We start from the raw sequence: 27858 nt of genomic DNA, 5'->3' as shown, positions 1-27858 counted from the left end.
TAACAGATGGCTTTGAGGTGCCATCCGCCTTTTTCCCAGAGGAACACTCCAAAGCCTCGTGGCCTTGTAGACCTTCCTTTTTTTCTTCACTTTCCCCAGTGGCTCCAGGTCTGTGTGTCGTTTAAGAATCTCTTTATCCACTTTGTTGTTAGGTTTACGTTTTGGAAAGTTTCTCAAATGTCCCTGGGTCTTGAGAAGGCAGGCTTGGATTCCAGGTTCTCTCCTGCCGCATGCCTGCCAGGTCGAGGTGGAGGCTGAAGGCCGGTCTGAGTTGTGGTGGTCTGTGTGGTCTTGGGGTCAGTGGACCCCTCTTCTCTGGAGGGGCATGGAGATCCTTTGTGTGGAGCCTGGAGAGACTTGACAGGGTCAGTCTTCACAGTCTCGCTCTCTTTTTAATTTATGTTTGCATTTAGTTTCTCATTTAACTGTTTTCTAGGAATTTCCAACTCCCGAAGGATACACCTACAGGGAGCAGCTTTGTAAAGCCAAAGAGGAAATCGCTCAGCTGAAAGCTGAAAGAAACAACACCAGGGTCAGTAGGGGGATTCTCACGTGTTGACATTTGCCCCGCGGGGGTCACCGCTGGCCTCCGTGTGCTGTCTTTAAACTTTGTCTGATTTTCAAGTCATTTTCCACATCTTCCCGCTGAACAGACCAGGGTGGATCAGTTCTGGGTTCTCATACCTTGCTTCAAATTTCTGATGAGAGCTAATGTAATTTTAGTACATATGAGGGGGGAGTTCTCTTAACTTACATTTTTGTCCATGCTACACTTTGTGTGGGATCTTAGTTCCCCGACCAGGGGTTAAAACCCATGATCCTTGAAGAAGTGTGGAGTCTTAACTACTGGACCCCTGGGGAAGTCCACTCTAACTTTCGACGGAACTGGCAGGATTCCGACGTGCCTTAGCATGTTTCCGGCTATAGCGTGAGGCTGAGAGGAGTTATCGGCCCGGAATTCAAGCATGAGGTTGAAGGTGTTCCTTTGGCCCTGCCCTGCAGCTGCTGCTGGAGCACCTGGAGTGCCTGGTTTCGCGATATATTCCACCCGTCGGGATGACAGCAGGCAAGCGGCAGGCGCAGTCCCCAGCCGGCATGAGGAGTGAGGTGGAGGTGCTCAGGGCGCTGAAATTGCTCTTTGAACACCACAAGGCCCTGGACGAGAAGGTACCAGCCATCCGGCCGTCCTGGATTTGTACACTTGCTGCCTTGTTAGGCGGATGATGCACATATTTATGTAACTAGTTGACTTTTGAGCGTCTTGAATTCTTGTATATACATTTTTTTCTGTAAGAATTCAGAGTTTTATATGGTTAAAAAGCGTTGCCTGCATACATGCTCAGTCGTGTCCGAATCTTTGCAACCCTGTGGACTGTAGCCCACCATGCTCCTCTCTTCATGGGGCTTCCCAGTCATGAATACTGGAGTGGGTGGCCATCTTCTACTCCAGGGAATCTTCCTGACCCAGGGATCGAACCTGCCCTCGTGCATTGGCAGGCGGATTCTTTACCACTGAGCCACCTGGGAAGCCCCCAGTTAAAAAGTATTAGTTGGCATGAATGTCTCAAGATTTATTATATTCTGTATATCAATTTGCAGTTAAAAACTGGGTAATAATTAATTTAGGAGAACATTTTGTTCTCTCAAACTTAGAATTTAAAGCTGTTAACAAGCAGATTCTCTTGATGTTAAGATCAATGAGAGACATTCAAGGTATTCTGTGACAGTATCCATGTATTAGGGTGAGTATACACTAAGAAGTGTACTAACGTATATACACACATCAACACACAGTGACTCGGCCCCTTTGATTTGAGTTGAGAGCGTGATTACGAGTAGCACTCGAAAGGTGTAGTTTGTTAGAAGAAGAATTAGGTGCCACACATAAAGAGGTAAGTTTGATCAGTCTTTGTGTAATTTCCGTGAAGGGTTTGTCATTTGAATCCTTTCATTTTAAAAAAGAATGAAGGCTGTAGTGGTGGGCATCAGATGTTATTTATCTTTCTGATTGAGGACCCGCCCACCAGGGTTATTTTAATGAGTAGTAAACTAGACTTGTGGCTCAGAGTTGCAGGATCTCTTAAGTACCCCTTTGTCCAGTAGAAGACAAATTCTGACTCTAATCACCTGGTGGTATTCGGGATGGATAGCATCACCATGTATTTTCTTTTTATGTTGTGTTTTCAGTTTAGAGTTGAGTTTTCCAGGTGGAGTTTTGCTGTCTTTACTTATTTCTTTACTCTGATTCAATTTTTTTGGTTTTAGCAGATGATTCTTTCAGAGGAGAATAACCAGGAAAAGATACTAACGGACAGGGTGCTTGATGTACATCATGAGCAAGAAAACATGCCAAGCGCCAATGGAAAGGCAAGTCCTTGGTCTCGCTCTCTGTCTGGTTCTCGTCTTACCATCCAGTCTGTGCGGGGCTGTTGGGACCTCTCACCGATGCACCATGTAGGTCTGAGTGGCCACGAGGGTCCTGTGAGCTCCCAGAGCGCAGAAGGCAGTTTTGACCTCACAGATTGCCCGGAAGTACTGTGTTCCCTCCCTCCCAAAACCAGGCTGTGTAAGGCTTCCTTTCCCCCTTAGAGACCCTCCGACGGCTCTCTAAGCCACAAGGAAGACATGGTTAAGAAGATGGAGCTCCAGGAAATCATAGAGAGGCAGTTGCGGGAGCAGAGCCAGATGGAGGAGCGCCTGGCAGCCCTCTCTGCCCACGTGAAACATCTGGAGGAGGACCTGGACACGGCCAGGAAGGACCTCCTCAAGTCCAAGACATGAACAGAAAACTTGAGCAGGACATCCGCGAAGTGAGTGACTGCAGCTGTGTCTGTTGTCCTGAGGTGGAATGTGGGTTTCTTGTTCTCCCGGGGATCTCAGCCTTGGGATGGCTGCGTGAGTAAGAGCAGAGCACTGGACAGACCACAACTGGCTGCCTCCCTGCCTCCGCGTCGAGGTCTCTGGGGTAGAAGAGGCCTGGTCCAGGCGGTCCGTTGGCAGTGGACCAACATGAGGGCAGCCCTGACGCTGTGCCGCACCCTGGGTGTGGACTCCTCATTTCCACAAGTTCTAGGGGGCCCACTGTGTTCCTTTTTTAAAAATTCATTCATCCATTCATTCATTTATTGGCGTATAGTTGCTTTACACTGCTGTGTCAATTTCTGCTGTACAGCAAAGTGAATCAGTCATCTATCTATCTATCTATCTATTTACGTGTCTGTCTCTCTTTTAGATTTCCTGCCCATTTGCTTCACCACAGAGCACTGAGCAGACTTCCCTGTGCTGTACACTAGGTCCTCACTCGTTGACTTTATGTGTAGTATCAGTGCTGTATATATGTCAACCCGAGTCTCCCGGTTCATCCCCGCCCCCCGCCCCCCGCAACTGCCTGTCGAATGTGTTCCTGATGATGCTGAAATTTGCTTCTGATTCACTCAGGCGAGTCTGGTGACACCTGTGGAGCCTGTTCTCTCGGAGAGATGGGAGCATGCTGTGTGGGCTCTGCTGAGGCAGCTTGCCTGGCCATCTTCTCGAGTTTTCTGAGGTTCCGCTCCTTGAAGGGATGTGTGACAGTGATACCGGCGGTCAGACAAGTCGAGTGGTGTTTGCTCACCCTCAGATCCTCAGGCCCGAGCTGTGTAACCATGTGGAATCGTGATGTCTCTGGCGGTCATGTCTGCGGGTGTCCTGATTTATGAGAAACTCCCTAGCGGTCACTGTGAAAACAGAGAGTGCTGGGGACTCAGGCCTCTTCCTGTGAGCCTCGCCTCTCCTCTGTGCACAGACAGACAGCACCCACCCGGCCCACCCCTCCCCCGTGAGACCGTCTCAGAGAGAACCCCTCCAACATGTGGTACAGCAGGTGTACTTGTTTAGTAGCTTGGTGTGAGTAATTCTGTGTGAGAACTCAAAACAGAAATATTTGCACAGGTTTGCATAAGCTATTCACACTACTCTTTGGCAACAGGAGATTAGGTGGCAGAGTTTAATACGTATAGAATTCTAGAAAACGCGTTTTCAAGACCTTTCACTTTTAAAGTTAGGACTTTGCTCTCACATTGGTTACTTAGTGACCAGGGAGGGACCTGAAGTGGATTTTGAAGTGGCGGACAGGAGTTGCACCAGCAGCAAGTTCTGGTCCTGGTTTGAGCGTTTCATCCATGTGGTGTAACTCTGCTTTTGAAGAACTAGGCTTGAGAAGGCTGCTCCCAGTTGTGTACAATTTGACTTCTGTTTCCACTCGTTAATATTCTACTTTAATTCTGAGGAAATTGCATGAGACTTTTCCAACTTTCACTCGAGGAAACGAGCCTCAGAGCTCCCCGTTGGATCTGTTGAAGGTCCCTCCTTGTTCTGGGTCAAGCCCGCCTGTATGGTGTAGCAGACAGAGGTCCTGACTTCATGCCAGATACCTTCCCTCCTGGAATTCTTGCAATAACAGGGTAGTTTAGTATACTTTTCGTTTGCTGTTTGGGTTTATTATGTAGAAAAGAAGCTTGGTAAACCAAGTGGCTGGACAGAACGTTAAGACAGATGGGTGCCAATCGTGGCAAACGTGACCTTTGGGATAGGCGCATTTTTGCTCACGTCCGAGAAAACTGCCGTGTCTAGGACTTTTATTCTGAGGATGTTAACTTTATGTTTGATTTGAAACTTAGGACGACATCAGTAATAAACTTGAAAATGAAGTTGCAAATAAGGATTCTAGGCATCGACAGGTAATGGCTTTTATGAACCGTGTCTGACTTTTATAGTAGTGAATTACTGAGGAAGGAAGGTAAAGATCTTTTCATGTGACTCCCACATTGGAAATCAAGTCCCAGTGTAAAGTTCTTATGACCCTAAAATACTGTGTTCAAAAGTGTGGATGTACATCATGGTAAATCAGCTGTACTGGAAGGAAATACATTTTTAAAAAATTGCGGGTGACTGCAACTTACAGGTTTGAATTATTTGGGACTTGGTTTAACCATTTTGTGGAATTCCATTCCTGACTCTTTTGTTTTACTTGAAGGTGAATCTGTTGGCTTGTTAGAGTTGTTACCGAAAGAGTAGAGAGCAGCAGGGAACTTCACGGCAGCTGGCTGCCTGTTGGGAACTGGGGTCACTGTGACAAAAGGCAGGGTTAGAGCTCCGGTCTGATTAGGGTTTGTACTTCCTGTGGTGTGGTGAGCCTTACTCGCTCCTGTTCCCGAGTGGTCTCAGATAATCAGGACTTAACCAGGAAAACCAAATCTGGCTTCTCCAAAACAAAGTGAGTCAGTCTGGTGTGTGCCAAAGTGTATCATTGTCCCCACCCCAAAAATAAAATACTAGAAAGCCATTGAAAAGTATGATGGGGAATGCTAATTAAAAGCATCACGATATACAAAATAATGGCTGTAAAAGGCAGATCAGAAAATACTATGTACCATATGCTATTGTTTTCTGCGGGTTTTAAAGCATAGCATATTGTTTGTGTACGTACATAGAGGAATACGCACACAGAAAAAGTAAGAAAGCTGCTTAGAAACAAACGCTAACCTCTCAGGAACCTGAGCTTATAGATAGTTTAATTTTTTTTGTTTTTTAAAAAAGAATCTGTCTAAATGTTCTACATTGAAAGTTTTTCAGAGTAAGAAGATCTGTTAAAAGAATAATCGTGCATTTACAAATACTAGTTGACTGGCATTTCACCAGGCATGCTCTTATCAGGTCTGTATTTCAGAGGAGATGAAAGCCATATTTTGGCTTACACGCCCGTAGCCATCTGCGGTCGGTAGGGTTCCCTCTAAATGATGATTCTGGTGATGTTTTAAGAAGGGTCTGTAGTGAACCCTTCTTCCCTTAACTTGTCAATAAGAATGAATAAGATTCTACAGATCTTCTTTAATATAGAAGAACTTTTTTTTTTTTTTTTAAGATGTCCTTGGGGAATGTTTAGGAAAAGCAAATACTCTGGCAGGAGGCATTCTGCTCACTGAGACCAAGCCCAGGAACACTGAGAGAAAATTTACCCTGAGGGAGCTTCCGAAACAGAATGAATCCACTAGACACGTGCATTTAGGTTTTGTCTCAGCTTACTTAAAGCGACAGTGGCTACACCTCTCGGCCTGTGTTGATCCTCTGCTCTCCCTTTGTAGACAGAGGATAAGAACCGCCAGTTGCAGGAGCGCCTGGAGCTGGTAGAGAAGCTGCAGCAGAGACTGCGGAGGGCAGAGACGCTGCCCGAGGTGGAGGCGGAGCAGGCGCAGAGGGTGGCCTCGCTCTCCAAGGTGCTGCTCTGGGTCCCTGGGGGGCGGGCACAGGGAGGGCCTGTTCCCCTGCTCTCCCACCGCGCCCCTGCCCGTGCTGCTCAGTCCACACAGGAGCGCAGACATGGGGGTCGTGCTGCCCGTCTGAGATGGGAGCGCTCCCTGAGTGTCAGGCACGCCCCACTTCTGCGTCATCCCTACGTTAATTTCCCTCCAGTTTTGTCCCGAGTTGTGTGTGTGCCTAGGACGCTTCAGCTCCGAGTCACTGCTGCTCAGAGTTCAGTCAGCCACTCAAAGCCTAGCAGGATAGAGACCTAGAAAAATCCCATTCTCGTTTAAGAGATGGCCAAAATAGCTCTGTAATGAACACAGTTTTAAGTTGTTATCCATACACTTGTTAAAGAAGTCCCAGCAGGGCACGTGCAGACCCGAGGCCCCACTCCCCACTCGCCGTCCCCAGAAGCCCGTGGGTGAGAGGCCATGTCCTTGGGATGTGGCGCTGCTGGGGGCACCGACCCCATTGCCAGCCAGCCAGCCACCCTGTCCTTCTGACGGGAAAGGTGTTGCCCTGCGCTGCCGGTGGGCACTGGCTGAACATAGAGAGTCGGGCCGGGTCTGTGCTGACGTGGCTGTCGGAAGCCTTGCCAGGAGCTCAGTGAGCGCCCGAGGGGCCATCACGTCGCGGGAGGCCGCCGGTGTCCGGTGCTCACAGACCCTCCCAGAGCAGGGTCACTAACAGCCGCCAGGGGGCACCCTTCTGCCTGTGATCTTCCTCTCCAGGCTTGGTTTCTCCTCTCCCCTGGCATCTCTGCTGTCCATCCCCAGTCGGCCTTGTAGTCCGACCTTTTGTCTTCCGGAAGCTCTACCACTCAGGAGGCTAAACGGTTCGAACTTCCTTCCCAGCTTAGGAAGGTAGAACGTGTGCCTCGGGTTTGCCGCTGTCTGCTGCCCACGCGGGCTCGCCACAGGCAGTCCGAGGAGGGAGCGCAGCGGCCGTGGGTGTGGGGCCTGGGGCACGGGGAGCACGTCTCCTCTCACGAGCTGGTCACCAGCATCCTCCGTGAGCCATGTGTCACACACGAAGCCGCGCAGGCTGTGTGAGCAGGCATGCGGGCGTGCCCCCGGCGAACCCAGGGCCCGTGGTTCGCACAGAGCATGGCCCGCTTGCCGCCCCTGCGATCACAGCCCGCGTGCTGTCAGGACAGGGTTGTTGTGAGCGGAGCTGACGCTGTTCTTGGCCGACAGGCAGGAGAGAGAGACACAGCAGCATCGAGGATAGGCTGCGCCAGATGGAGGCCCAACTGGAGGCAAAGAACAAGGAGCTGCAGCGGGTGCCTGTGCTGACAGGGAGGCGGCGTCTGGGCAGGAGACGTGGCTTGGGCGGGGGCCAGCACTGCCTTTCTCCACCACTCCCGTCTCTGGCATCGAGTGTGTGCCTGTGTGGCCCCATCTGCTGATCCGGGCACCCACCTCCTTGGGAGCAGGGCCAGAGGTGGTCGCCCATAGGCAGTGGGTAGGAGCCAGGGCTTCCCCACATTCAAAGAGGCTGCTTGTTGCTCTGACCAGCCAGTCCGGGGAGCTGCTTGGGATACAGGTGGACCTCCCAACTGCCCCTCAGACAAACCTAGGGGTGCCAGCCTGGGGCCCATGAAACTGAAGGCATGGCACCCAGGTGTGGAGCCTGCTTGCCTCGGACGTGGCGCTGGAGTCCCACATGCCAAACCGCTGGTCCAGACACGGTGTGTGTGTAGGATGGCTGCCTCTAGACAGGAGAACCGCAGTTGCGCTGCAACAGAAGGCGCATCAGGAAAGGGTGATGGTGGAGGCTCACATCACCGAGTCCTGAGAGAGGTTTCCTGGAAAGGTTGGCCACACGGCAATACAGACCATCCAGGAAATGGAGTGGGGATCCCGGGTCCAGCCTCACGTGTCAGTACTGTCCCCACCATACCTGTGTTCTTGGGCCTGGACTGCAGAGCCTCACAGGCGGACTTCCAGGGGGCAGTGGTTCTGACTCCCATCGTGAGACCCGCGGTGAGGCGCCCTCCCCGCTTAGGCAGAGAGCTCAATATCTCCCGATCAGGTGTGCACTTCTTACTTTCATAACTGCTGCTCAGAGGCTGTTGAGATCGGGATGCTGTTTATGACTAGACTAAGCCAATTCAAAGTCAACTTTTGTTTTGCTTTAAAAATCTTTGAATGCCGATGCCTTATTGTGGAAGCTGTGACAGGTTTTGTTTCCTTGGGCTCAAAAATCACTGCAGACGGTGACTGCAGCCATGAGATTAAAAAATGCTTGCTCCTTGGAAAGCTATGACAAACATAGACAGCATATTGAAAAGTAAGAGACATCACTTTGCCGACAAACCATATACTCAAACCATATATGACAAACCATATACTCAAAACTATGGTTTTTCCGGTAGTAACGTATGGGTGTGAGAGTTGGACCATAAAGAAGGCTGAGCACTGAAGAATTGATGCTTTCGAATTGTGTTGCTGGAGAAGACTCTGCTTTAACAGAAAATAAACTTTTTAAATGTATTACGATGGAGAATTGCAAACATGCACAAAAGTGGATGGAGTAGTATAATAAATACCCATGACCCGTCCCGTCAATTAGTCTCAGCAATTTCTCATACAGAGCCAATCTCAAATAGATCATTCTTTTGTCTTCTCTCCATTTTTTTTTAATACAGTAGGTCCTAAAACAGCTTTTTAAACCTTGAAATTGATGCTCATCTTACAAAACACAGACTTGGCAACTTTGTTATTGCATTTAAAAATTGCTTGAGGTAATTATTTCCAGTTTTTTAATATGAATTTTCATATTGGAAAAGACCCTGATGCTGGGAAAGATTGAAGTCAGGAAGAGAGTGGATGACAGAGGATGAGATGGTTGGACGGCATCACCAACTCAGTGGACATGAGTTTGAGCAGATGCTTAGCAGAAGTCGAGTTCCATTTTCCTTATGGCTAATCCACTGCTATAACACGTATAGCACTTCTGGTTTTGAACACTGAATGTGTTTGCATTATAGATGGATTTAGAGTGTGTGGCTGTTGTGTGTGGTTCAGAATTCTGAGTAGTCCTTTCAGGGATCACCCAAAAGCTCAGACAAAGCGTGAGCCATTCACGTGGACTGTGCTGTGCGTCAGAAAGATAATACGAGCCACCTACACAATCTAAAATTTCCTAAAAACCAACGGGCTACTCGACGTCCTTCTTTCACCACGAGTCTTGAAATCCTCTGTGTGATTTCCACATCGGGCTTTGCACCAGCCTGTCTCACGTGCTCAGGGGCTGCACGAGGCGAGTGACTGCCGTGGCCGACAGCACAGAGCTTCCAGGTTGAGTTGAGTGACTCACAAACTTGGCCCGTTTGACTTGTTTTACCCCATGAGCAAGTGAAGTGGGCTGTAGAGGAATGAATGTGAGGAATGCAGGTGAGCTCCATGGAGACAGTTTAAAGCAGTGAGAGGAGGGAGGGCAATAGAGTGAGTCGTGTCCCCCTGACCCGAAACCCCCGCCTGAAGTCTAGCTTCTCTCTACAGACTTCATCGTTGTTAATGGCTTGCCATGTTTCCTCCAGAGAAACCTTTTCTACACCTGAGATGGAACTTCCTCTTCATTATGGTTTATAAGGGTTAATATTGTTCTGAGTGTTTCTATTTGCTAGGGACTCTTAGAGAACATTTTCTCAGAATTACAATGTTGGGAGTTGATACCTACTGATGTAACCTGTTCTGCACATTTTGGTGCAAGTCACTTTACATCCAGAAAGCAAGCGGTGCAGGCTGTGTCATTTGCTGTTTCGTAGGACCAGCTGATTCTAAACCTGGAAACCCTGAGAGCCGAAGTGGACCAGACGAGACTGCGAGGGGCTCCCTTCCACCACAGGTAGGCTGCTCCCCCGGGCAGCTCCCCTCAGCGCTGTCGAGTGTGACAAGGGCCTGTCTGGTGTGTGGACAGTATGACTGGGTGTTGCTCATGGTCGCACCTCAAGGAGCCTGTAGCTTCGTGGCCAGCGAGAGGGAAGAGACAAGCATCGTTCCTTAGGGTCAAACTTGGTACCACGGAGTGGTCGTCACAGGATTGACAACACTCAAAACCACAGCAGAGGTTTGGAAGTAGGGGGCCGACCAGTTGATATTTGGGCGTATTCATCTGAGGGGCCTGACAGACTGTGACACTGACGTTTCTGAAGAGTCGCAGAAGGTTAATGACCTGTAGTCTTTTGACTGCGGTGGGAGGAATCACCTGGCTTGTGAATGAGGAGAGCAGATTACTGAGCATCCTGATTTTTTCTTCCTCGTTGTTATAGGGGCGGTAATTCTTATTAAGTATTTAAATGTTTCTTTGGCTTCTTCACGGAAAATGGTCACAAGTGAGAGATAAACTTTAGCAAAGGTTATTAAGTGCTTACTGGTGACATTCATTCATCTGTAGGAAATGGACTACTGCTTGAATCCTGACTTAGGAGACAGTTTGGAGCCCATACGCATATTTCTGTGTTTGTGTGCTTAGGGGATCCTCGCAGTCCAGAGCCCCCACCCAGCCTTCTTCTAGAGAAAAGGAGATGTCATTTGAGACAAAGGCAGAGCCAGAAACTGGTCCTGTGTCTGAAACCATGGTGGGTGGAGTTCAAGGAGAGCACGTGCCCTACAGAACAGGAGGGGACGTGGCCGGACTTGGTGGCAGAGCTCCTCCAGGGTGAGGGGCTGGGGCTGTCAGAGGTGGGGAACCCCTGCTCCCAGGGTGGACGAGGTGAGTGTGAGGAGGACTGCGTAGACAGTGGAGGAAGAGGAGGTGGACACGGCCTCCTCCTCTTGGGGGTTTTTGGGTAACGAGGAGGGACCTGGTGCCAGGAACCGAGGCCTGACACAATTGGGGGCTTCAGATGGAGAAGCCTGGGGCCTGGTCACCAGTCCCGTGTGTGTCAGTGAGAGTGAGAGACGAGAAGAGGAAGCAGCCGCGGGGCAGGAGGAGCCGCTGTGCTCTGAAGACAGTGGGCCACAGCGGCTGGTGCGAGGGAGGGGTGTCTCCAGGAGGCAGCTCTGGAGGGGTCACAGCAGTGACTTAGCAGCACAGGTGGGGCCTCAGAGTGGGGCTTGTGGGCAGTGTGGGCTGGGTGGGGGGCACTGTGCTGCCTCAGGAGGGAGGGAGTGGGGACTGAAAACTGGCTCACAGGCAGGGCAGGCACGGCGTATTTGGTGGGACCTCCCAGAGGAATTGGTCACCTTGTCTCTGAGACCTTCTCCCGGAGGAAAGAGCTTCGGGTGAGGAGGGGGAGAGAGATGGAGGTTGCACCCCGCGAGGGGACTGGGAGGTGATGGTTGGGGATTGACCCAACCCGGAGGCCTCTGTGGCCCTCAGAGGACCCTCGAGGGTCCCCAGTCCACAGCGGGACTGTGTCGTACCCCCCACTCAGTTCTCAAGTGTGCTCTAGCCCCAGGCCCTTGGGTGGAAGTGGAGCAGAGAAGGGAACAGTTCTGTCAGGAGGGAGGGGAGATGGGAGGGAAGACAGGTGTGGCTCCGGGAGATTCCAGACTTCCATCTCCTGTGCAGCACAGTGTTCGCAAAACCGTCGAGCAGAGCAGCCTGTGACCCCGAGCAGGCTGAGCTGGTGGTTGGCCCTGGCCACTCTGCAGACATATGGGGTGTCCTGTCCTCGGAGGAAGGCCCTGTCTCCTGGGTTTAGGGACTTCTGCACATGAAGGCACCACCCTCGTCCCAGAGACAAGACTGAGCAGAGCCCGGGCGGTCCTGCAGTGCAGGCGGCTCACAGTCAAGGCGGGGCTGCCCTGCCTCCCAGCAGGCCCCTGCTGAGTGAGCTCCTGGCACCTGCAGGCCCAGGCCTTAGTGCTCAGGGCCTGAGCATCTGTGCTGGGCCTTGTTCAGCCCAGACTCTGGTGACACGCTCACCTCTGCTTTAATGGGAGACACCAATGGTGCTCAGCTCCGAGCTGTGGGTCCGAGGCTTTTCTGCTGCGGGTTGTCTGAGGCGCCTTTAAAAGCACTGAGAGCGGTGCAGACAGTGTTCCAGGCAGACCGGTGATTGTGATCCACAGACTTCCCGTGGGAAAGGGAGGTCAGAGCAGGCGTGGGCCAAAGGGGAGGTGGGGTGCCAAGGGGAAAGCAGAGCAGGTGCACGCCCTGCCCTGGGACCTGAGAGCGGGCTCCAGGGGGACCCTGGACGCCCCAACCCCAGACAGCCGATCCTGTCCTAGTCAGCTCCACACCCTCGCGGCAGCACTGCCTTCCCCACATACGGGAGTTTTCCAGCTGCTGGGGATGAGCCCTGAGTGTCTGCAGAGCAGCGGGCGGCCTGTTGCTATTGGAGCCAGGAGGGCAGTGCCCTCCCGGGGGCCCTTTTGCTGTGAAATTGCCGATCTTCCAAATGGACAGGCTTTGGCTCGTCTGACAGAGTGAGCTCTCTTTTCTTCTAACAGCACTCTTCTTCCCCGTGTGTTTCAGCCGACCCCACTTGGGCAGCGCCCCGGACCTCAGGTTCCCTGTGGCGGACCGGCCGGCAGACTCCTTGGGCAACGGGGCGGTGCTGCGGTGCCCCCAGAAAGGCCGGCTGGCAGCGCTGCACGATGAGCCATCCGAGGCAAGGACCCCGCCGCCCCCTTCCCATCCCTGGTGGGCACCTTGTGAGGCACCTGCCCCCTCACACTGTGGTCCTGAGGTGGGTTTGGAACAAAGCGCTGATAGATTGCTTTACGTCTCCCCATTTTCCTTTTTCTGGCTAAGAGTTTACTTTGAAGGCATGCTTTTTTTCCTTAACCAATTTTGATTATTTGTGGCCTACTGTGAGGCCCAGCATGGTACTAATTAGCACAGTTTTGAAATCGTCCTACGAGTAAATGGATACACATATCCATCAGCTTATAGTGAGAAGAATTCTCATTGGGAGTTTAAGTGCCTTTATCTTTTCGCCTCATTCATGCCATGTATTTGTTCATACATGTCTGTGTTTTGAGCTTCCACATTCAGTGAGCAGTTAGTTTGGGCCAGACATGGTCAGAAGTAGGACTCCAGCAGTGAATTAAAAACCGTGTGTGTCCTTTATCCACTGCTACGTAACGAATCATTGCAAAGCTTAGTGACTTCCCAGGGAGCAGCTCACAGTCCCCAGTGCCTGTGCATTGTAGCAGGCGGGCCTGGTTCAGGGCCTCCTGAGGGCAAGGGAAGGCCCCCCAGGGCTGGATGGCAGGCTTTCAGACTCACCTGGCTGCTGGGGACAGGCCGAGGTCCCTGCCGTGTGGCTTTCCCATGGCCTGGCGCTCCTCGGAACACCCTCTGAGAGCGAGAGTGCGGGGTTTAGCCCGGGGCCTTTCACGCCCTGGTCTCAAGGCCGCACACCTTCACTTCTGTTTGCGAGAGTGAGCTGCGAAGTCCTGCCTCGCTCAGGGGCTGAGCAGGAGTTGCCCCTTCTGCCTCTTGAAGGGAGGAGGATGGAAGAATTTGTGGACCCCTTTTTAAACCCGCGCAGCCTGTTGAACAGTAATGAGCAGGGAAAGGAGACCAGAGTGCCTGAGTTGTCCAAGGAGGAGGGGATGATCGTGTGTAAACAGGGTGGCCAGTGAGGTGACACCAGGAGGGTGACCTTGAACCAGAGACCCAGAGGCAGGAAGAGAAGTAGCCACTCGGAGATAGAAAAAGGGTCATGTCAACCAGCGGGGACAAGGGAGAGAGCAGGCCACATCAGGGAGGAGCCTGGGCTCAGGCCTGAGCAGCTCGAGGCCAGAGCCTGTTTCCTGAGGTGAGGAGGGCTGCCGGGGCGGGGAGCTAAGAGCCGGGCCTCAGCCCTGTTGAGGTGGACGAGCCCATTGGGTGTCCCGGGGACGTGTCAGGAGAACAGCTGAGTGTTCCGGCCTGCATCCGGGAGAGAACTCATTCAGCTCAGGGTGGACTTGGGTCGTGGGCATACAGATGGCATTTAAAGGCACGAGCACAGTAAAGTCACCAGGCGGGTGCCGGTGGAGAGAGATGGGGTGCAAGGGTAGGGCTGTGGGGCATCCTGCATTCCAAGGTTGAGAAGGGGCGCAAGGGACTGAGGAATAACCGCAGGGAGGGCAGGGCCTGGAGCCCAGGGAGAGACATGCTGGGGGCAGGGGGTGGCGTGGGGGAGGGCAAGGAAGGAAGGGGCTTGGTAACTCGGGTTCCTCGAGCCCCGGGGAATTGCCCTGCAGGGCGGGGCTCACCGCCTGCTGGCAGAGAAGTGGAGACCTGGCGGGGAGGGGGACCATAGAGGCCACTCCCAAGGAGCTTTCAGAGACCCGCAGTGGGCGCTGCAGGGAGCCCTGGAGGAGGAATCTGCTGGTTCCCCTTGTGCGATTGGAAGGCGAGAGAAGGGAGAGGACATGCCGACCGGGCTGATGGGGGTGAACCCATAGGCAGCTGGTTCGCTGGAGCAGAGGAGGAATGATGGCAGGCGGTCCCGGAGCCAGCGAATGGGGTAGCCCAGCCCTGGGGCGGGGTCGTGATGAAGACAGGAGGCTAGGGCACTGGACACAGGGGCAGGGAGCCAGCAAGCCAGCACCTCGAGGCTGCCCCTCAGTTCCTTTGAGGTCCTGTCTGGGAAAGAAGGCAGGACCTGGGTGACAGTGTGGCAGGGGGGACGTTTTCAGAGAGAAGGGTGTGAGGTGTGAGAGCGGGAGGGCGGCACGGGGCCCCGCTGGCACTATCCCATGTGTCTCTGATGACAGAGCCACCCTTGCAGGTGCGAGGAGCCATCCCCCAGAACAGCCCGAGGGCCTGTGTCCCGAGAGGAGAGCCGCGGAGGGGCTGGCCCTCCCGTCTCCTGGCTGCCCCTGCTTGCGCCTCTCTGTGGGTGTTCAGACCAGCCTGGGAAACGGAGGACTGGGAGCCTGCGAGGACGGCACACTCTGGTGAACTGGTACCAGTGATGACCGCTGATAGGGACCCAGCGGCTGCCGAGCTGAAGGGTTCTTTTTTCTTATTTTCCTCCAGCCTGGCTGATGGAGGCATGGATGTATTTTTGTAATTTTCAGTTTCTGTCTCTGACTCCATCAGCCCACCCTTGTGAATAACCTCATAGGATTGCCTGCCGTCCACGCTGAGACCTGAGTGTCACCAGGCCATCTAGGAACTGGATTCTCCCCCTGCCTGTTTCTTGAGTCCTGTTCGCTTAAGAGATGGCAGTGTCTCATGAGCATGGCCCATTTATCCAGAGTCAGGGCTTCCATGTAAAATTGGGTTCAGTTCCTGATAGACTTGAGCTGCCCTGAATGTCGCTGATGAGACGTGGTCCTCTCGTGCCCAGGTGCAGACCCCAAAGGAGCAGGACTGCGAGCGCACGCAGCAAGCCAGCATGCTGGCCGACGTGGCCCAGGCATTTGAGAGTGACGAGGGCGTGTCTGACGACGAGGGCGACAGGGTCACCCTCTTCAGCTCGGCCACTCAGCTGTCGCCCGGCAGGCAGGCTGATGCCAAGACTCTGACCGTGATGATGCAGGAGCAGCTGGACGTCATCAATGAAGAGATCCGGTGGGTGATCCTGAACTCAGCTCCCAGAAACTCGGTTTCTCTGAGGAGCTGTCTTCTCCTAGGGACGTCTGAGTGTTCCATAGTAAGAAACCTGACCTCAGGTCTGCTTCAAGAATTTTCAGTTTTGAGATGGCCCTTGATTACAGAGCTCGGTCAGCCAGGGCATTCTGTCCGTGGTGTGGTTTCAGCACTCTGTGGGGGCGGGGGAGGGCGTTGTGGGGTGTCCCCCCTCAGCTCTGAGCACCAAGGTGAGTGAGGTACCGAGGCGGTGTCCCCTGCGGCCCGTGGACCCTCCTGTGTCCCTCAGAGCCCCCCATGTTCTGGTGAAAAGCCACCTGGTGAAAGCTGGGGTTTTGCGCTTGGCAAATTCCCACTCAGATCTGCATTTTCCTTTTTAACTTAATGCAGTGTGAAGATTGGCTTGTTGTAAGACAGTGGTCCAAGGACATGTGTTTGAGTTTTTCTCATCTCATCAGTATATTTAAGATGTTTTCTTTAGACACCGTCTTGGCAGTTATAACAATTTTCAAAACAGGATAGAATCCAAAGGCCTGCCTCGTGGTGAGCGGGGGGCCTTGGGTCTGGGTGCAGCCAGGTGGCTGGGGGCCCCGAGGCCTGCCTGGTGCCACACCCGCACAGCTATGCCCGTGTCCCGAGTCCACTTCAGAGTGGCCGCAGGCCGGTGACCCTGCACAGGACCAGGCAGAGCTGCTGCTCAGACTGTTCTCGCCACGTCAGCCCAGGCCGAGGTGCCCGTTCCTGTCGGCCGAGCGGGATGCTCCGGGGGAAAGGCAGGGGGTGTACGGGACAACCAGCAAACGCAGGTGGTGTCACCTGCCCATTTGACGCCAAGACAGACAGCTTTGTGGGCCGTGTTTGAGCACAGATGAGCTCAGAAAGATGGTCTTTCCATGTCCCTGCAGGAAGTATGGAACGGTTATAGATTAATATTTTTATTTTTACAGCAAGTTGTCAGGTAAAAGTGATTTTTCCTTATGCGACAAGTTGACTTGATGTAAATGGTCAATTCTGTCCATCAACTTGTTATCAACAGTGAAAAACTTTCCAGATGTATGAGTAGAAGTGAAGCTGGAGAGTTTACTTCCTGTAAGAATCTTGTATTTTAATTTGAAAATCATTTTATTTGCATAATCGTGTATTTAAACTGCTATATAAAAACATCCACCACACATTAGGGGAGAAGAGCAGAAACTGTGAATTCTAGGTTAATGCAGCACATTGACATGAATCCAGAAACTCACACAAAGCTGGTGGAGAACTTCATCAAGTGATGCGTTTGTATATATACAACCTTAAAAAAAAAAAAAAAAAGATCAACTCAGCACTTCATCTGGTCTGGAGACTTGTGTTTAGAAACTGCAGCTTGTTTGTGAATTGCTGTTTTGATTATACAGAGTTCCTGATTCCCAGTGGAAAAGACTTGAGGCACTGACGTGCATCTCTGCCCTGAGAGCAGGGGAGGTAAGGGTTGTCAACTTGAGGTATCTCTTCACAGGAAAGAGAGTTGCCACCAGGGCCCCTTCAGAATGTTAGAGTAAATAAGTGAAATCAAGCGTGAATGATCAGGGCCAGTTTGTAAGACTCAACGCTAAGTTATTCTAAGTTTGAGAATATTCAAAAGAGGAAACGTAGAACCTTTTGGCTGAGATGTTCATTGAGCAACTGTTTCTGGAATTTGCTAATCATGACACAGAATGCCAGCCCAAATTTATTGTCCAGACAGGTTCCTCTGCTGACAAAGGCAGGTGACGTATTTTATTCTATTTTAGGTTGATCGAAGAAGAGAAGGAGAACACGGAGCAGCGGGCCGAGGAGACTGAGAGCAGGGAGGGCAGGGGGAGCTTAGGCAGCCTCCGTCGTTTTAAATCAGTGAGCTCCCTCAACCTGCTTCCCACCTCCTCGCATGCTGGCTCCTGCCCGCCCCTGCCCAAGCCCAGAAGGAGGCGGCACAGCCTGGCGCAGGAGGGAGACCAGCTGGGCATCATGACTCTGGTATGTGTCTGCCTCCTCCCTGCCGCATCCCTCCCCCAGCACGCTGTTTTTTGTTTGTTTTTTGTTTTTTCTCTTTATACCCAGAAGAAAATCAGGTACATTTGCTACGCTCAGAGGTCTAAAAGTTTTTAAACCGCCTAGTCTTTAATCATTCCACAATGGCACAGCGACAAATTAGTCTTGATATTTGGACCACTACTTAGCACGTCATCATGAACTCAGCCAGAGCCTGCCTCTGTAACGTTGGCCTGGCCTGTGCTGGGCACAGCAGCTGCAGGGAAGTTTCTGTTCTCAGGGAGCAGACAGCTTCGTGAAAGTAGCCATAGGCAGCTCTCATGGCATGGGAAAGCCGTACAGCACATTCTCCATTGGGGATGCCTGGCTGCAGGGTGCAGGGCATGCGGTGGGAACAAAACCAAGAATCTACACTGGTCTGCTTGCTGATGGACCTGGCCACGTGCTCAGTCCAGCTCTGCGTGTGAAACCAGGTTAAAAGCCCAGGGCCCCAGGGCCCCAGGGAAGACGTCGGGCTGCCTCACTTTTCCGAGTCTAAAACTGGGATGACGACCTAGGGCTTTTGGTGACAGAGTGTGCGGCTCTAAAGCACATGTTCCAGCTTTCTTGCGTGTTTAGCTTAGGTGTTGTGAGTGTATTGCTGTTTACCCCATGAAATCACGTGTACAACATTCTGCTTTGTAACTGGACTTGTATTGTCTCTTTTTTCTGTTACCACCCATTTCATGTTAGCTGCATTGTTAGTCAGCTTATAATTAAATTAACCGTGAATCATTTTAGCGGCCTGTGAAGTGGTAACTAGTCCATTTTGTGGTCTTTTGACACTGTTTTTATAATTTGCATCATTGGCTAATTAGTTGATATTTAAAATTCTTTGATGATTTCTCTGTGGTTTCATGCTTGATTTCTTTCCAAATATTTGGAAAAGAACAGTTCTGTATGTTTTCCTTGCTGTTGGAGTTCTCTGACAGTGTGTCTGCTTTCATCATTGGTTTTGATTCCCTCTCTCATCCTGTTGTCTGCTTAGTCGTCATGAATCCAGATCCCCCACCAGCCCCCGAGGCTGTAGTTTACCTATCCATCTCCCTCCCCCGTCCCCTCACTTGCTCTGGTCATAGCCGTTCTGTGGTCCACAGCGTGTGTCCCCTTAGTCGGGTTTGTGCTTTGTCTTCATGTCTCATTAAATGGTGTTTTTCCCCCATAGCAGTAAGTTGAATTGGTGTATCACTGTGCAGTTACAGGAGAAGGCAATGGCAACCCACTCCAGTACTCTTGCCTGGAAAATCCCATGGACGGAGGAACCTGGTAGGCTGCAGTCCATGGGGTCGCACAGAGTCGGACACGACTGAAGGGACTTAGCAGCAGCAGCACGCAGTTATAAGCATAATATATGTAGATGGATCCTAAACTACATATCATGTGTAATTCATAAATGAGATTGTGCTTACATAAAGAAATGATCCTCTTAAGTGTAGAATTAATGGACTTTTAGATATGCAGATGACATCACCCTTAAGGCAGAAAGTGAGAGGAACTAGAAAGCCTCTTGATGAAAGTGAAAGAGGAGAGTGAAAAAGTTGGCTTAAAGCTCACCATTCAGAAAACTAAGATCATGGTATCTGGTCCCATCACTTCATAGGAAATAGATGGGGAAACAGTGTCAGACTTTATTTTTTGGGGGCTCCAAAATCACTGCAGATGGTGACTGCAGCCATGAAATTAAAAGGCGCTTACTCCTTGGAAGCAAAGTTATGACCAACATAGATAGCGTATTCAAAAGCAGAGACATTACTTTGCCACCAAAGGTCCATCTAGTCAAGGCTATGGTTTTTCCAGTTGTCATGTATGGATATGAAAGTTGGACTGTGAAGAAAGCTGAGCATCAAAGAATTGATGCTTTTGAGCTGTGCTGTTGGAGAAGACTCTTGAGAGTGAGTCCCTTGGACTGCAAGGAGATGCAACCAGTCCATTCTAAAGGAGATCAGTCCTGGGTGTTCATTGGAAGGACTGATGCTAAAGCTGAAACTCCAGCACTTTGGCCACCTCAAGTGAAGAGTTGACGCATTGGAAAAGACTCTCATGCTGGGAGGAATTGGGGGAAGGAGGAGAAGGGGACGACAGAGGATGAGATGGCTGGATGGCATCACCAACTCAATGGACATGAGTTTGGGTGAACTCCAAGAGTTGGTGATGGACAGGGGGTCCTGGCATGCTGCGATTCATGGGGTCACAAAGAGTCGGACACGACTGAGCAACTGAACTGAACTGACACAATATCCTTTCTGTGTTGGTGCTTGTATTTAAGACTGTAAATCTCATCAGCTTTTGCACAGTTAATGTCTCTATTAGACTCGTTAAAAAAGTATCTTCTATGGTTAATAAATGTAAAGACTGCACCTGCTATTATGCTAGCTTTCATTCTTACATATTTTCACAGGGAACTTGCTTTAATGAATTTATTGTGAGAAGTTTTAAATCAAATTCTATGTCAGGATTTTACATTAATGTCCAGGAGGTGGTTAGATTTGTTCAATGTTAAAATAGATATTATGGTAACTTCCTCATCAGTTAAATTAATAATTTAAAGTATAACATGTTTTTGATTAAGAGAAACTAACTTATAGAGAAATTTGGCTGAGAATAGACACCTGTTAAGGCCCTTTGTTGTACAGAATGCTATGCTTTAATAAATCATGATGTTGTAATAGAATGGTATCTTCCTGAGTAATAATTTATACTGTTTCTCTAGTAAATCTTGAATAGCTTATTTAACTTCTGTGGTCAAAAAAATGTTCTGTTTCCAGTCACATGTTCTCTAAATCTTCATGTCACTTACATGTTTGCCATCATTTTTGCTTTACTGTATTTGCCTCTACGGATTCTTGAAATTTTAGCTTCAAAGTCGCAATGAATCTGGTTTCTCTTCATTTCTTTGCATGCATCTATCAGCCTAGTGATTTAAGGAAGCAGTGTCGAAAGGTAAACTATTTAGTAATTTAGCACGCCTTTGTTTCTCTGTGAAGTATTAAAGAGTCCTTATCATTTAACGTGAATGAACACTGTGTGGTTATGTCCTGGTGAATAATTGATGTTTTAATGGAAGTGATGAAACTCACCCACCACTTAAAATGTGCTGATGGTTCTGTTGGAAATAGGTCATTCGTTGGGACAGTTGTAACAGTTTGCCTTTCTCCCACTTGTTTGCCTTCTGATCATCTCATGCTTGTTTATAATAGACATAGTATTATTTCTTATTTTTAAAATTTCTGTACTTATGTTTTTGGCCATGCTGCACAGCTTATGGGATCTTAGTTCCCCAAGCAGGGATCAGACCAGTGTCCCGGCAGTGAAAGTGCCAAGTCTTAACCTTTGGACCACCATGGAATTTCCGCTTAGTGTTTTCATGTAAGAAATGACTGAATCAGAGCCATAGATGTTAGATTTGCGGGAAGCCAATTTAATGATGGTGGGTAGCAGTGTGCAGGAGACTCTGTGTGCTGGGCACGTGCTTTCCGAGTCTGTCATCTCATCCCAGGTGAGGTCCAGGCTGCTGCTATCCCCATTCAGCAGACATAGACACTGAGGCTTAGCGAGGCCGGGCACCCTGCCCAGGCTCTCACACCCAGCAGCGTGGTGCGGACTGGTCTGATCAGAGCCTGGACACTTAACCATGGTGCTGTCCAGCCCGCTTTCCTCCAGAGGCTCTCGTGTCCATCACGGCATCCCTGATGGAGGGAGCATCAGGAGGGAGCTCTCTGCCTCTCCCCTCGGGTCACTTGGATGAGCCCCTGTTGTTGGAGTCCAGTGCCCCAAGGGCTGGCCTTCCTTGTCCCTCTCCTGCTCCCAGCCCGCTGACCGAGCACTCCTGGGCCTTCCCGCAGGACTGGGGTGGCCGTGCTCCAGTTCAGGCAGCTCAGTGCACAGGAGCCCTTCTGCTGAGCACAGCAGAGCAGCGCCGTCCCCCTGGGGTTGGTGACCTGGGTGTGCTGCTCGCCTGCTCTGTGGCCTGCTTTGCCCTCCTGTTCAGCGAGGACACGGCACTGCCCTTCCTAGCCACATGTGGCACCAGTGGGGCAGCTCCCATCCTGGGGGAGGGCAGCCAGGCGCAGACCCAGAGGCCTTCCTCAGGAGGAGGCCCGGGGGAAGGGGCTGGCCTGGGCCCTGACTCTGAGGCAGGTGTTTGTCTCCACTGAGTCCATAGTCAACCCAGGTGTGTCACTTCCCTGCTCTGTTCGTTGTTGTTTTCTGATTTTTATAAATGCTTATTTTACTTGACTTTGAGATTGATCCCTGTTCAGTTCCATGTGGAAAATTTCTAGCCTTTGTAGCCTTCTGTTGTCTGAGGGTTCTTGTTAGAGCTCAGGGGAGGGAGCCCAGTTTATCCAGCTGCTGTTAAATGAGTTCAGCTGTATTTTGCACTAAGTTACTTTGTTGTCACCAAGCTCCTGTGGGGCTGCACGGGATCAGTATTCTTTACAGAATCCCACCAAAAAGGCACAGGTTAGTTGGTCAAAACAACGCACTCATTGTTTATAACAATACATGCCATGCATGTTTCCTAAAACCTCCCCTGGTTTAACCACACACCGAAATGTATCAGTGAGACCTGTTTGGACCCTGCAGGGTTAATCTGTTCCCACACTGTCTTTCCTTTCCTCACACCCAGGACCAGCGGAAACGCTGGGAGTCCAAGAGAGATCATCTTCTTCTTCTTCTTTTTTTTTTAATTAGTTTATTTTTTAATTGAAAGATAATTGCTTTACAGAATTTTCTTTTCTGTCAAACCTCAACATGAATCAGCCATAGGTACCCATATATCTCCTCCCTTTTGAACTTCCCACTGCTCTAGGGTGATACAAGATCATCTCTTAGTGAAGACCTGGGGGTGCCTTATGGAAACCACTGTGAGCGAATGACACTCGAACTGCGTGTAAGTACTTCAGTGGGTAGTCCCCAGTCTGTATGTTACCGAGAAATACGATCCAGGCACATGGTGTTCGCGTGGAGGGGTTAGGTACCTTTTCTGTGTTTCTGTTGTTGTCATGGCTTCCAGTAACCTGCATCATCACTACAAATGATCTTGGATGGTGGCACAAGCTGTGTCTTTTTCTCCTTCAAACAGAAAGGTCTGGACGGCTTTGCTGAGAGGTTTTGTACTCTAGCTGTGGTGCTTCTGAGCAGCATCTGGCGATGAGCACAGTCCTTTCATCAGGGCAGTTCATGCCGTGCAGGATTCATGGTGCCAGCATCGCTCTGCTGTCCTGCCCCGCAGGGCCATCTGGTCGCTGGATTCCAGGGAGGGCCGAGGCCGGCTGCAGGGAGGCTCCCGTCCGGGGTCTCTGCACTCAGTCAGATGCTCTCACTGCCCCATAGCCCCGCATTTTTTGAACAAGACAGTCCTTTAAGATGGCATTAAGCTATAACAAGGGTTTTTTTGTACTTGGGGGAAAGCATAGCTAATAGATCTTCAAATAAGTTTCTGGTTATAATGTAAAGCCTGTGTGATTGCCTTTTTCAGAACAGTCTATTGTTAGCCAATTTGACACTTACCTCACTCCCTCAGCTGCCAGCTATACGGGAAGAGGTAGGAGATGACAAGACCTCCATCAAATGTGAAACCTCGACCCTCGCCTGGCCGCGGTCCCTTCAGCTGGGCCGCCTGCACACGGGGGCGCTGCGCACAGCCACCCATGAGGACCTCAGGGACGCCCACAAGTAAGCGACCTGTGTGTGCATCGTCAGTTTCAGGAGCCCTGCGCCTCTTGTCTTGAAAGAGTTGCAAGGATGATTTTAAAGGAATACCACTGAGTTCGGTGCCTGTGTTTAGTGGTGAACTTCAGGTGCTGGGGAAGAAGAGCTCAGTGACCTCAGTGATTTTAGAAAACGTCCATCTCTACAGATTGACTCCTGTGGGAGCTTTCTTCCTGCTCTGGGTAGAGGTCTGCCTGGCCTGGGGCACGTTCCTGACGGTGACGGCCCCGTGCCTCTCGGGTTCGCTCTTGAGGGTCCCTCCCTTTTCTGCAGGGGTCTCCTCTCAGGAGACCCTGTCCCCTCCTGTGACTGACACTGTCCTCATTCAGACCACTACTTGCTGAGCTCCCGTCCTGAGCCAGGCAGCACTCGATGGGGGGCACGTGTGGTCACCTGACCAGCAGCCCTACACGGTGACCTGCCACGGCCGCGGACGGTTACCCTGTGGGAGGCGGGGGGACCTACCCAGAGCAGGGGAGCTCGTCTTCTCCTGGAGCATCATCACCTGCCGAGCAGCGACCCTAAGGGAGGGTCAGAGCGCCCTCTGCACCAGCTGGCCTGGAGTCAAGCCCTCCTCGGGGAGAGCTCGAGGCAGAGAATCTCAGCTTCCCGGTGCGGTTGTCTTACGCCGCGAGCCTGCATTGCTCGTGTGGAGTGTGGTTGGTGAAGGAGACTCCAACTGTCAGCTGCGAGGTTGAGGCGCGGGTGTTGCTGGGTGCCCGTTTCTATCAGTAGCTCTTGTGGAGGGGTGTGTGTTTGCACAAGGGTGCCAGTTAAAGGTCGTTTTCTCTCCCCGAAGCTCCACAGGCTCTCAGGACAGCCCCGGGAATAACCCCAGCAGCAGCACCAGCAGCCAGGGCTCGCTGCACAAAGCCCCAAAGAAGAAGGGCATCAAGTCCTCCATCAGCCGCTTGTTTCGCAAGAAGGAAAAGGGCCGGCCTGAACACCCCAGCAAGGAGGCGTTAGGACCAGGTGGGTGCTTCACCGTTCAGAGGGAGGAGGGCCTGCAGGCATCTCCCTTCTGTGTCTCCCCTGTCGTCCCCATGAGGCTCCTGTCAATCACGCTGGGGGTCCTCCTGGGAGCAGGAGTGGAGGAGGCATCTGTCTTCTCAATGGGTCTGAGATGATCGGCTGAGTTAATGAGTGGATGGTTGGATGGATGGATGAATTAAGAGTGGATGGATGGATTGATTAGTGAGTGGTGGATGGATGAACAGATGGCTGGCTGGATGGGTGGATGAACGGAGCATGGAATGAATAAAGCAGATGATTGTACTCCAGTGCTAGAAACATATTCTACGAAATTGATTGAGTAGGAGCTGGGCGATGATTGTTTCATCCTAACAGTGACATGTGTTTGGAAACGGCCTAAGTGCTCCTCAGTGAGGGGTGAGGTACAATCTGTGGACACCCCACAAGGAACAGCCCGCCCTCCTTCCTGCCACCTTCCCCATCCCCAGGAGCTCATCAGGGGTTCTGCCCATGCCCCCCACCCCACCCCACAGCCACACAGGTCCTCCTGGGGTCCCCTCATCACACAGGGTTATCATCAGGCCCCCATATCACTCAGCTTCCTCTCCTTGAGGACAGCGTATGTTCCTGCCTCTTCAGCCACAAATGTGTTGAGTCTCGTTTGTGCTGGGTGTGGGATTTACAGGGGTAAGTAAAGCAGATGTGGTCTGGAGCACAGTTAAGTGACAAGAGAGAAAAAGGAGCAGATTATTAAATGCTATCCCTATTAGTAGTAAATACAATGCTGAGATGGATGGTGCATTGATTATGTACCAGATGCTGTGTGTGCCCCTTACCAAGCAGGTGCTGCCCCCTCCCGATTTACAGAGGACACAGTGACAGTCACGTGGTTAGGGAGCGGTTAGGGCAGGTTCACACCCACCCAGTGGGACCAGACACTTTGCCGAGCCCCAGCCACCTCTCTCGTGGATGAAACAGGAATGAGATGGCTCTATGGCATGATGATTCAATGGACATGAGTTGGAGCAAACTCCAGGAGATAGTGAAGGACAGGAAAGCCTGGAGTGCTGCAATCCAAGGAGTGACAAGAGTCGGACACAACTGAGCGACTGAACTAAAACCTGAGTGTGTGCTAACCTGTTTCAGTCGTGTCTGACTCTGCGACCCCAGGAACTGTAGCCCACTAGCTCCTCTGTCCATGGGATTCTCCAGGCAAGAAGACTGGAGTGGGTTGCCATGCTCTCTTCCAGGGCATCTTCTCAACCCAGGGATCGAACCCACATCTCTCATTATCTATTGCATTGGCAGGCAGGATCTTTACCCCTAGCGCCACCTGGAAAGCCCCAGTGAATGCTGACAACTAGAAATGCAGAAAATAAGGGCTGCTCCTAAGTTAAACTGGAAGAGCAGCAAGCACAGGTTGTAAAGAGGAAAACACACGATGAGCGACAACAGCGCCAACAGAAACAAGGGATGCGTTCACCCACAGAAAGAAAATGTCTGTGCCGTTCAGAAGAGGAGCCCGTCAGCCCTTGGAGGGACAGTTGGAACCAGAATGAAAACCGAGGCCATGGTCAGCAGTGCCCACCACACGGCCTGGGTGGCGTGGTGTCACTCACCAGGCTTCCTGTATCCCCAGAGCTGCTGGCAGTAACATCTCTGAGTGCCAGGCCGGGCAGCGTCCCCGAGTGAGCTAAGGCATCACTGCTCTCCTTCCAGTGCTGCTCCGGGGCCCTCTGTAGGCGGCCACCCTCATCCCCTGCCCTGCCACTTGCTGGGGCCCGGCTGTCCCCCTGGAATCCTTTCAGCCCTTGAGCTTGGGTGTTCCCAGCCCTCTGCCACACCGGACTGGGACGCAACTCAGGACTTGGGCTTGAGATATCAAGGAGACCGTGAATCTGGAAGGACACCACCCTGGGGCCTGTGAGAGAGCAGGAGAGCAAAGCCCCTACGGGGAGGAAGCAGAGCTGGGGGAACGTGCCCACAGCCTCCACTGCCTCCTGCACAAGTGCCTTTTCTTTGTCTCTCCTTGACCTGAAACAAAGCCCAGCTGCTGCTGCTCCGCAGGTGATTCCTAAAGATGCACCTCCTGCCAGAGCTATTGTCCTGCTGCTCTGGGGCTGCCTGAGTGTGCTCAGGAGTATCAGACAAGTAGGGCTGCCACACCTCATACTGGAGGTGGGGGGCCTGATACTGGGGAAGGGTCGGAGGTGGGGGGAGGGTTTGAGGGTCGGGGAGGGCCTGATGCTGGCCTAGGGCCGTGACGCTGGACTGGGGTCTGATGCTGGACTAGGGTCTGATGCTGGGGGAGGACCTGATGCTGGACTAGGGTGCATCATTTGGGTCCCCGTCAAGGTTGCCCTCGGACACCCCACCTGTGACCGATGGCGAGCCTCGACACCTGCACTTTGTTCCCACCCTCGGCCCGCTGCCCACACCTCAGCAGCAGAGGGGCCCTGTCCCCGCAGATGCTGAAGTGATGGAGCCTCTTGTCTCCGGAGCCAAGGGCATGAACACACTGTCGGTCGTCCTCTAGGGACACCTATGCTTCCGCCTTCTGGCCTTTCCATTGCATCCGTCCGTTTCTCTTAACAGAATGTCCGTGTGATGACACGGGCTCCCATTACCAGCTCTGGTCTGTTCTCAGTGAGAGTACAGCTTACCCTCGGCACTCTTTATTGGCCCTGGGAAATTTTGCTTCAGTACTTTATTGAAAGAAAGCAATAAATAATACTGTGATAAAAATAGTTCAAAAGTAGACTGTACATACTTTGTCACATATTCGGGAAGTTCACAAAAGATTAATAGGAAAATAGAATGATAACAATGAATTGTACAAGTAAATTAAAGGCGGAACCCACATGTAAAGAAACATGCTGTCTCTGTCTACCAAGATACCAGCTGCATAATAAATATCACACTGTGACCTGAACGCATCTCTTGCTGGCTTTTTTAATGTGCCGCTGAAAAAGTAAAAATTACATTTGCTACTTATACAATCCAGAATGGCTATGTCATCACAATCTAAAAATGTACGCCTAGGTCCATTCTTTAAACATGTTTACAATCATGTAAAAAGATGATTTACATAAAAATAAGGCCTTTGTCAGAGCTACACTACCCTGTCTGTCTGGGAAGTGGCACCTTCACTGTCCAGCTCGATGGCTCTGCAGCGGGTGCAGGGCATCGCGATTGGTCCCCAAAGAGTCTCACCGGAGAGGAGGGATCCAGGTCCACAGAGACTGGGTTACAGGAGAGATTTTCAGTCTTCTTCTAGGCATCCTTTCAGCCCAAATTTCATTAGAAGCTCACATTTAACACCCAGTACTTTTAAATCACTTCACGCTGTGGACAAAA

At 51.3% G+C, this 27858-nt stretch overlaps 1 protein-coding gene and 1 long non-coding RNA gene across 2 annotated transcripts; both read left to right on the top strand.

Moving 5' to 3' along the window:
- Window positions 1-445: 445 nt before the first annotated feature.
- LOC113889035 lies at window positions 446-2769 on the top strand. Its single transcript, XR_003510141.1, has 3 exons — window positions 446-532; window positions 1003-1167; window positions 2269-2769. It is a non-coding gene; the product is annotated as an uncharacterized LOC113889035 (long non-coding RNA).
- Window positions 2770-2777: 8 nt separating this feature from the next.
- On the top strand, window positions 2778-27433 carry LOC113889036 (liprin-alpha-1-like). The gene is made up of 9 exons (XM_027535929.1): window positions 2778-2810; window positions 6123-6254; window positions 10055-10134; window positions 12712-12847; window positions 15527-15750; window positions 17541-17763; window positions 23342-23493; window positions 24329-24501; window positions 25810-27433. The coding sequence occupies exons 1-9, from the start codon at window positions 2778-2780 to the stop codon at window positions 25863-25865; spliced, it is 1209 nt and encodes a 402-aa protein (XP_027391730.1). The 3' UTR covers window positions 25866-27433.
- Window positions 27434-27858: the final 425 nt, after the last annotated feature.

Source organism: Bos indicus x Bos taurus, unplaced genomic scaffold (genome assembly GCF_003369695.1).
Source record: "Bos indicus x Bos taurus breed Angus x Brahman F1 hybrid unplaced genomic scaffold, Bos_hybrid_MaternalHap_v2.0 tig00003486_arrow_arrow_obj, whole genome shotgun sequence".
Taxonomy (NCBI): domain Eukaryota; kingdom Metazoa; phylum Chordata; class Mammalia; order Artiodactyla; family Bovidae; genus Bos; species Bos indicus x Bos taurus.
This window is presented reverse-complemented; position numbering and strand designations above follow the sequence as displayed.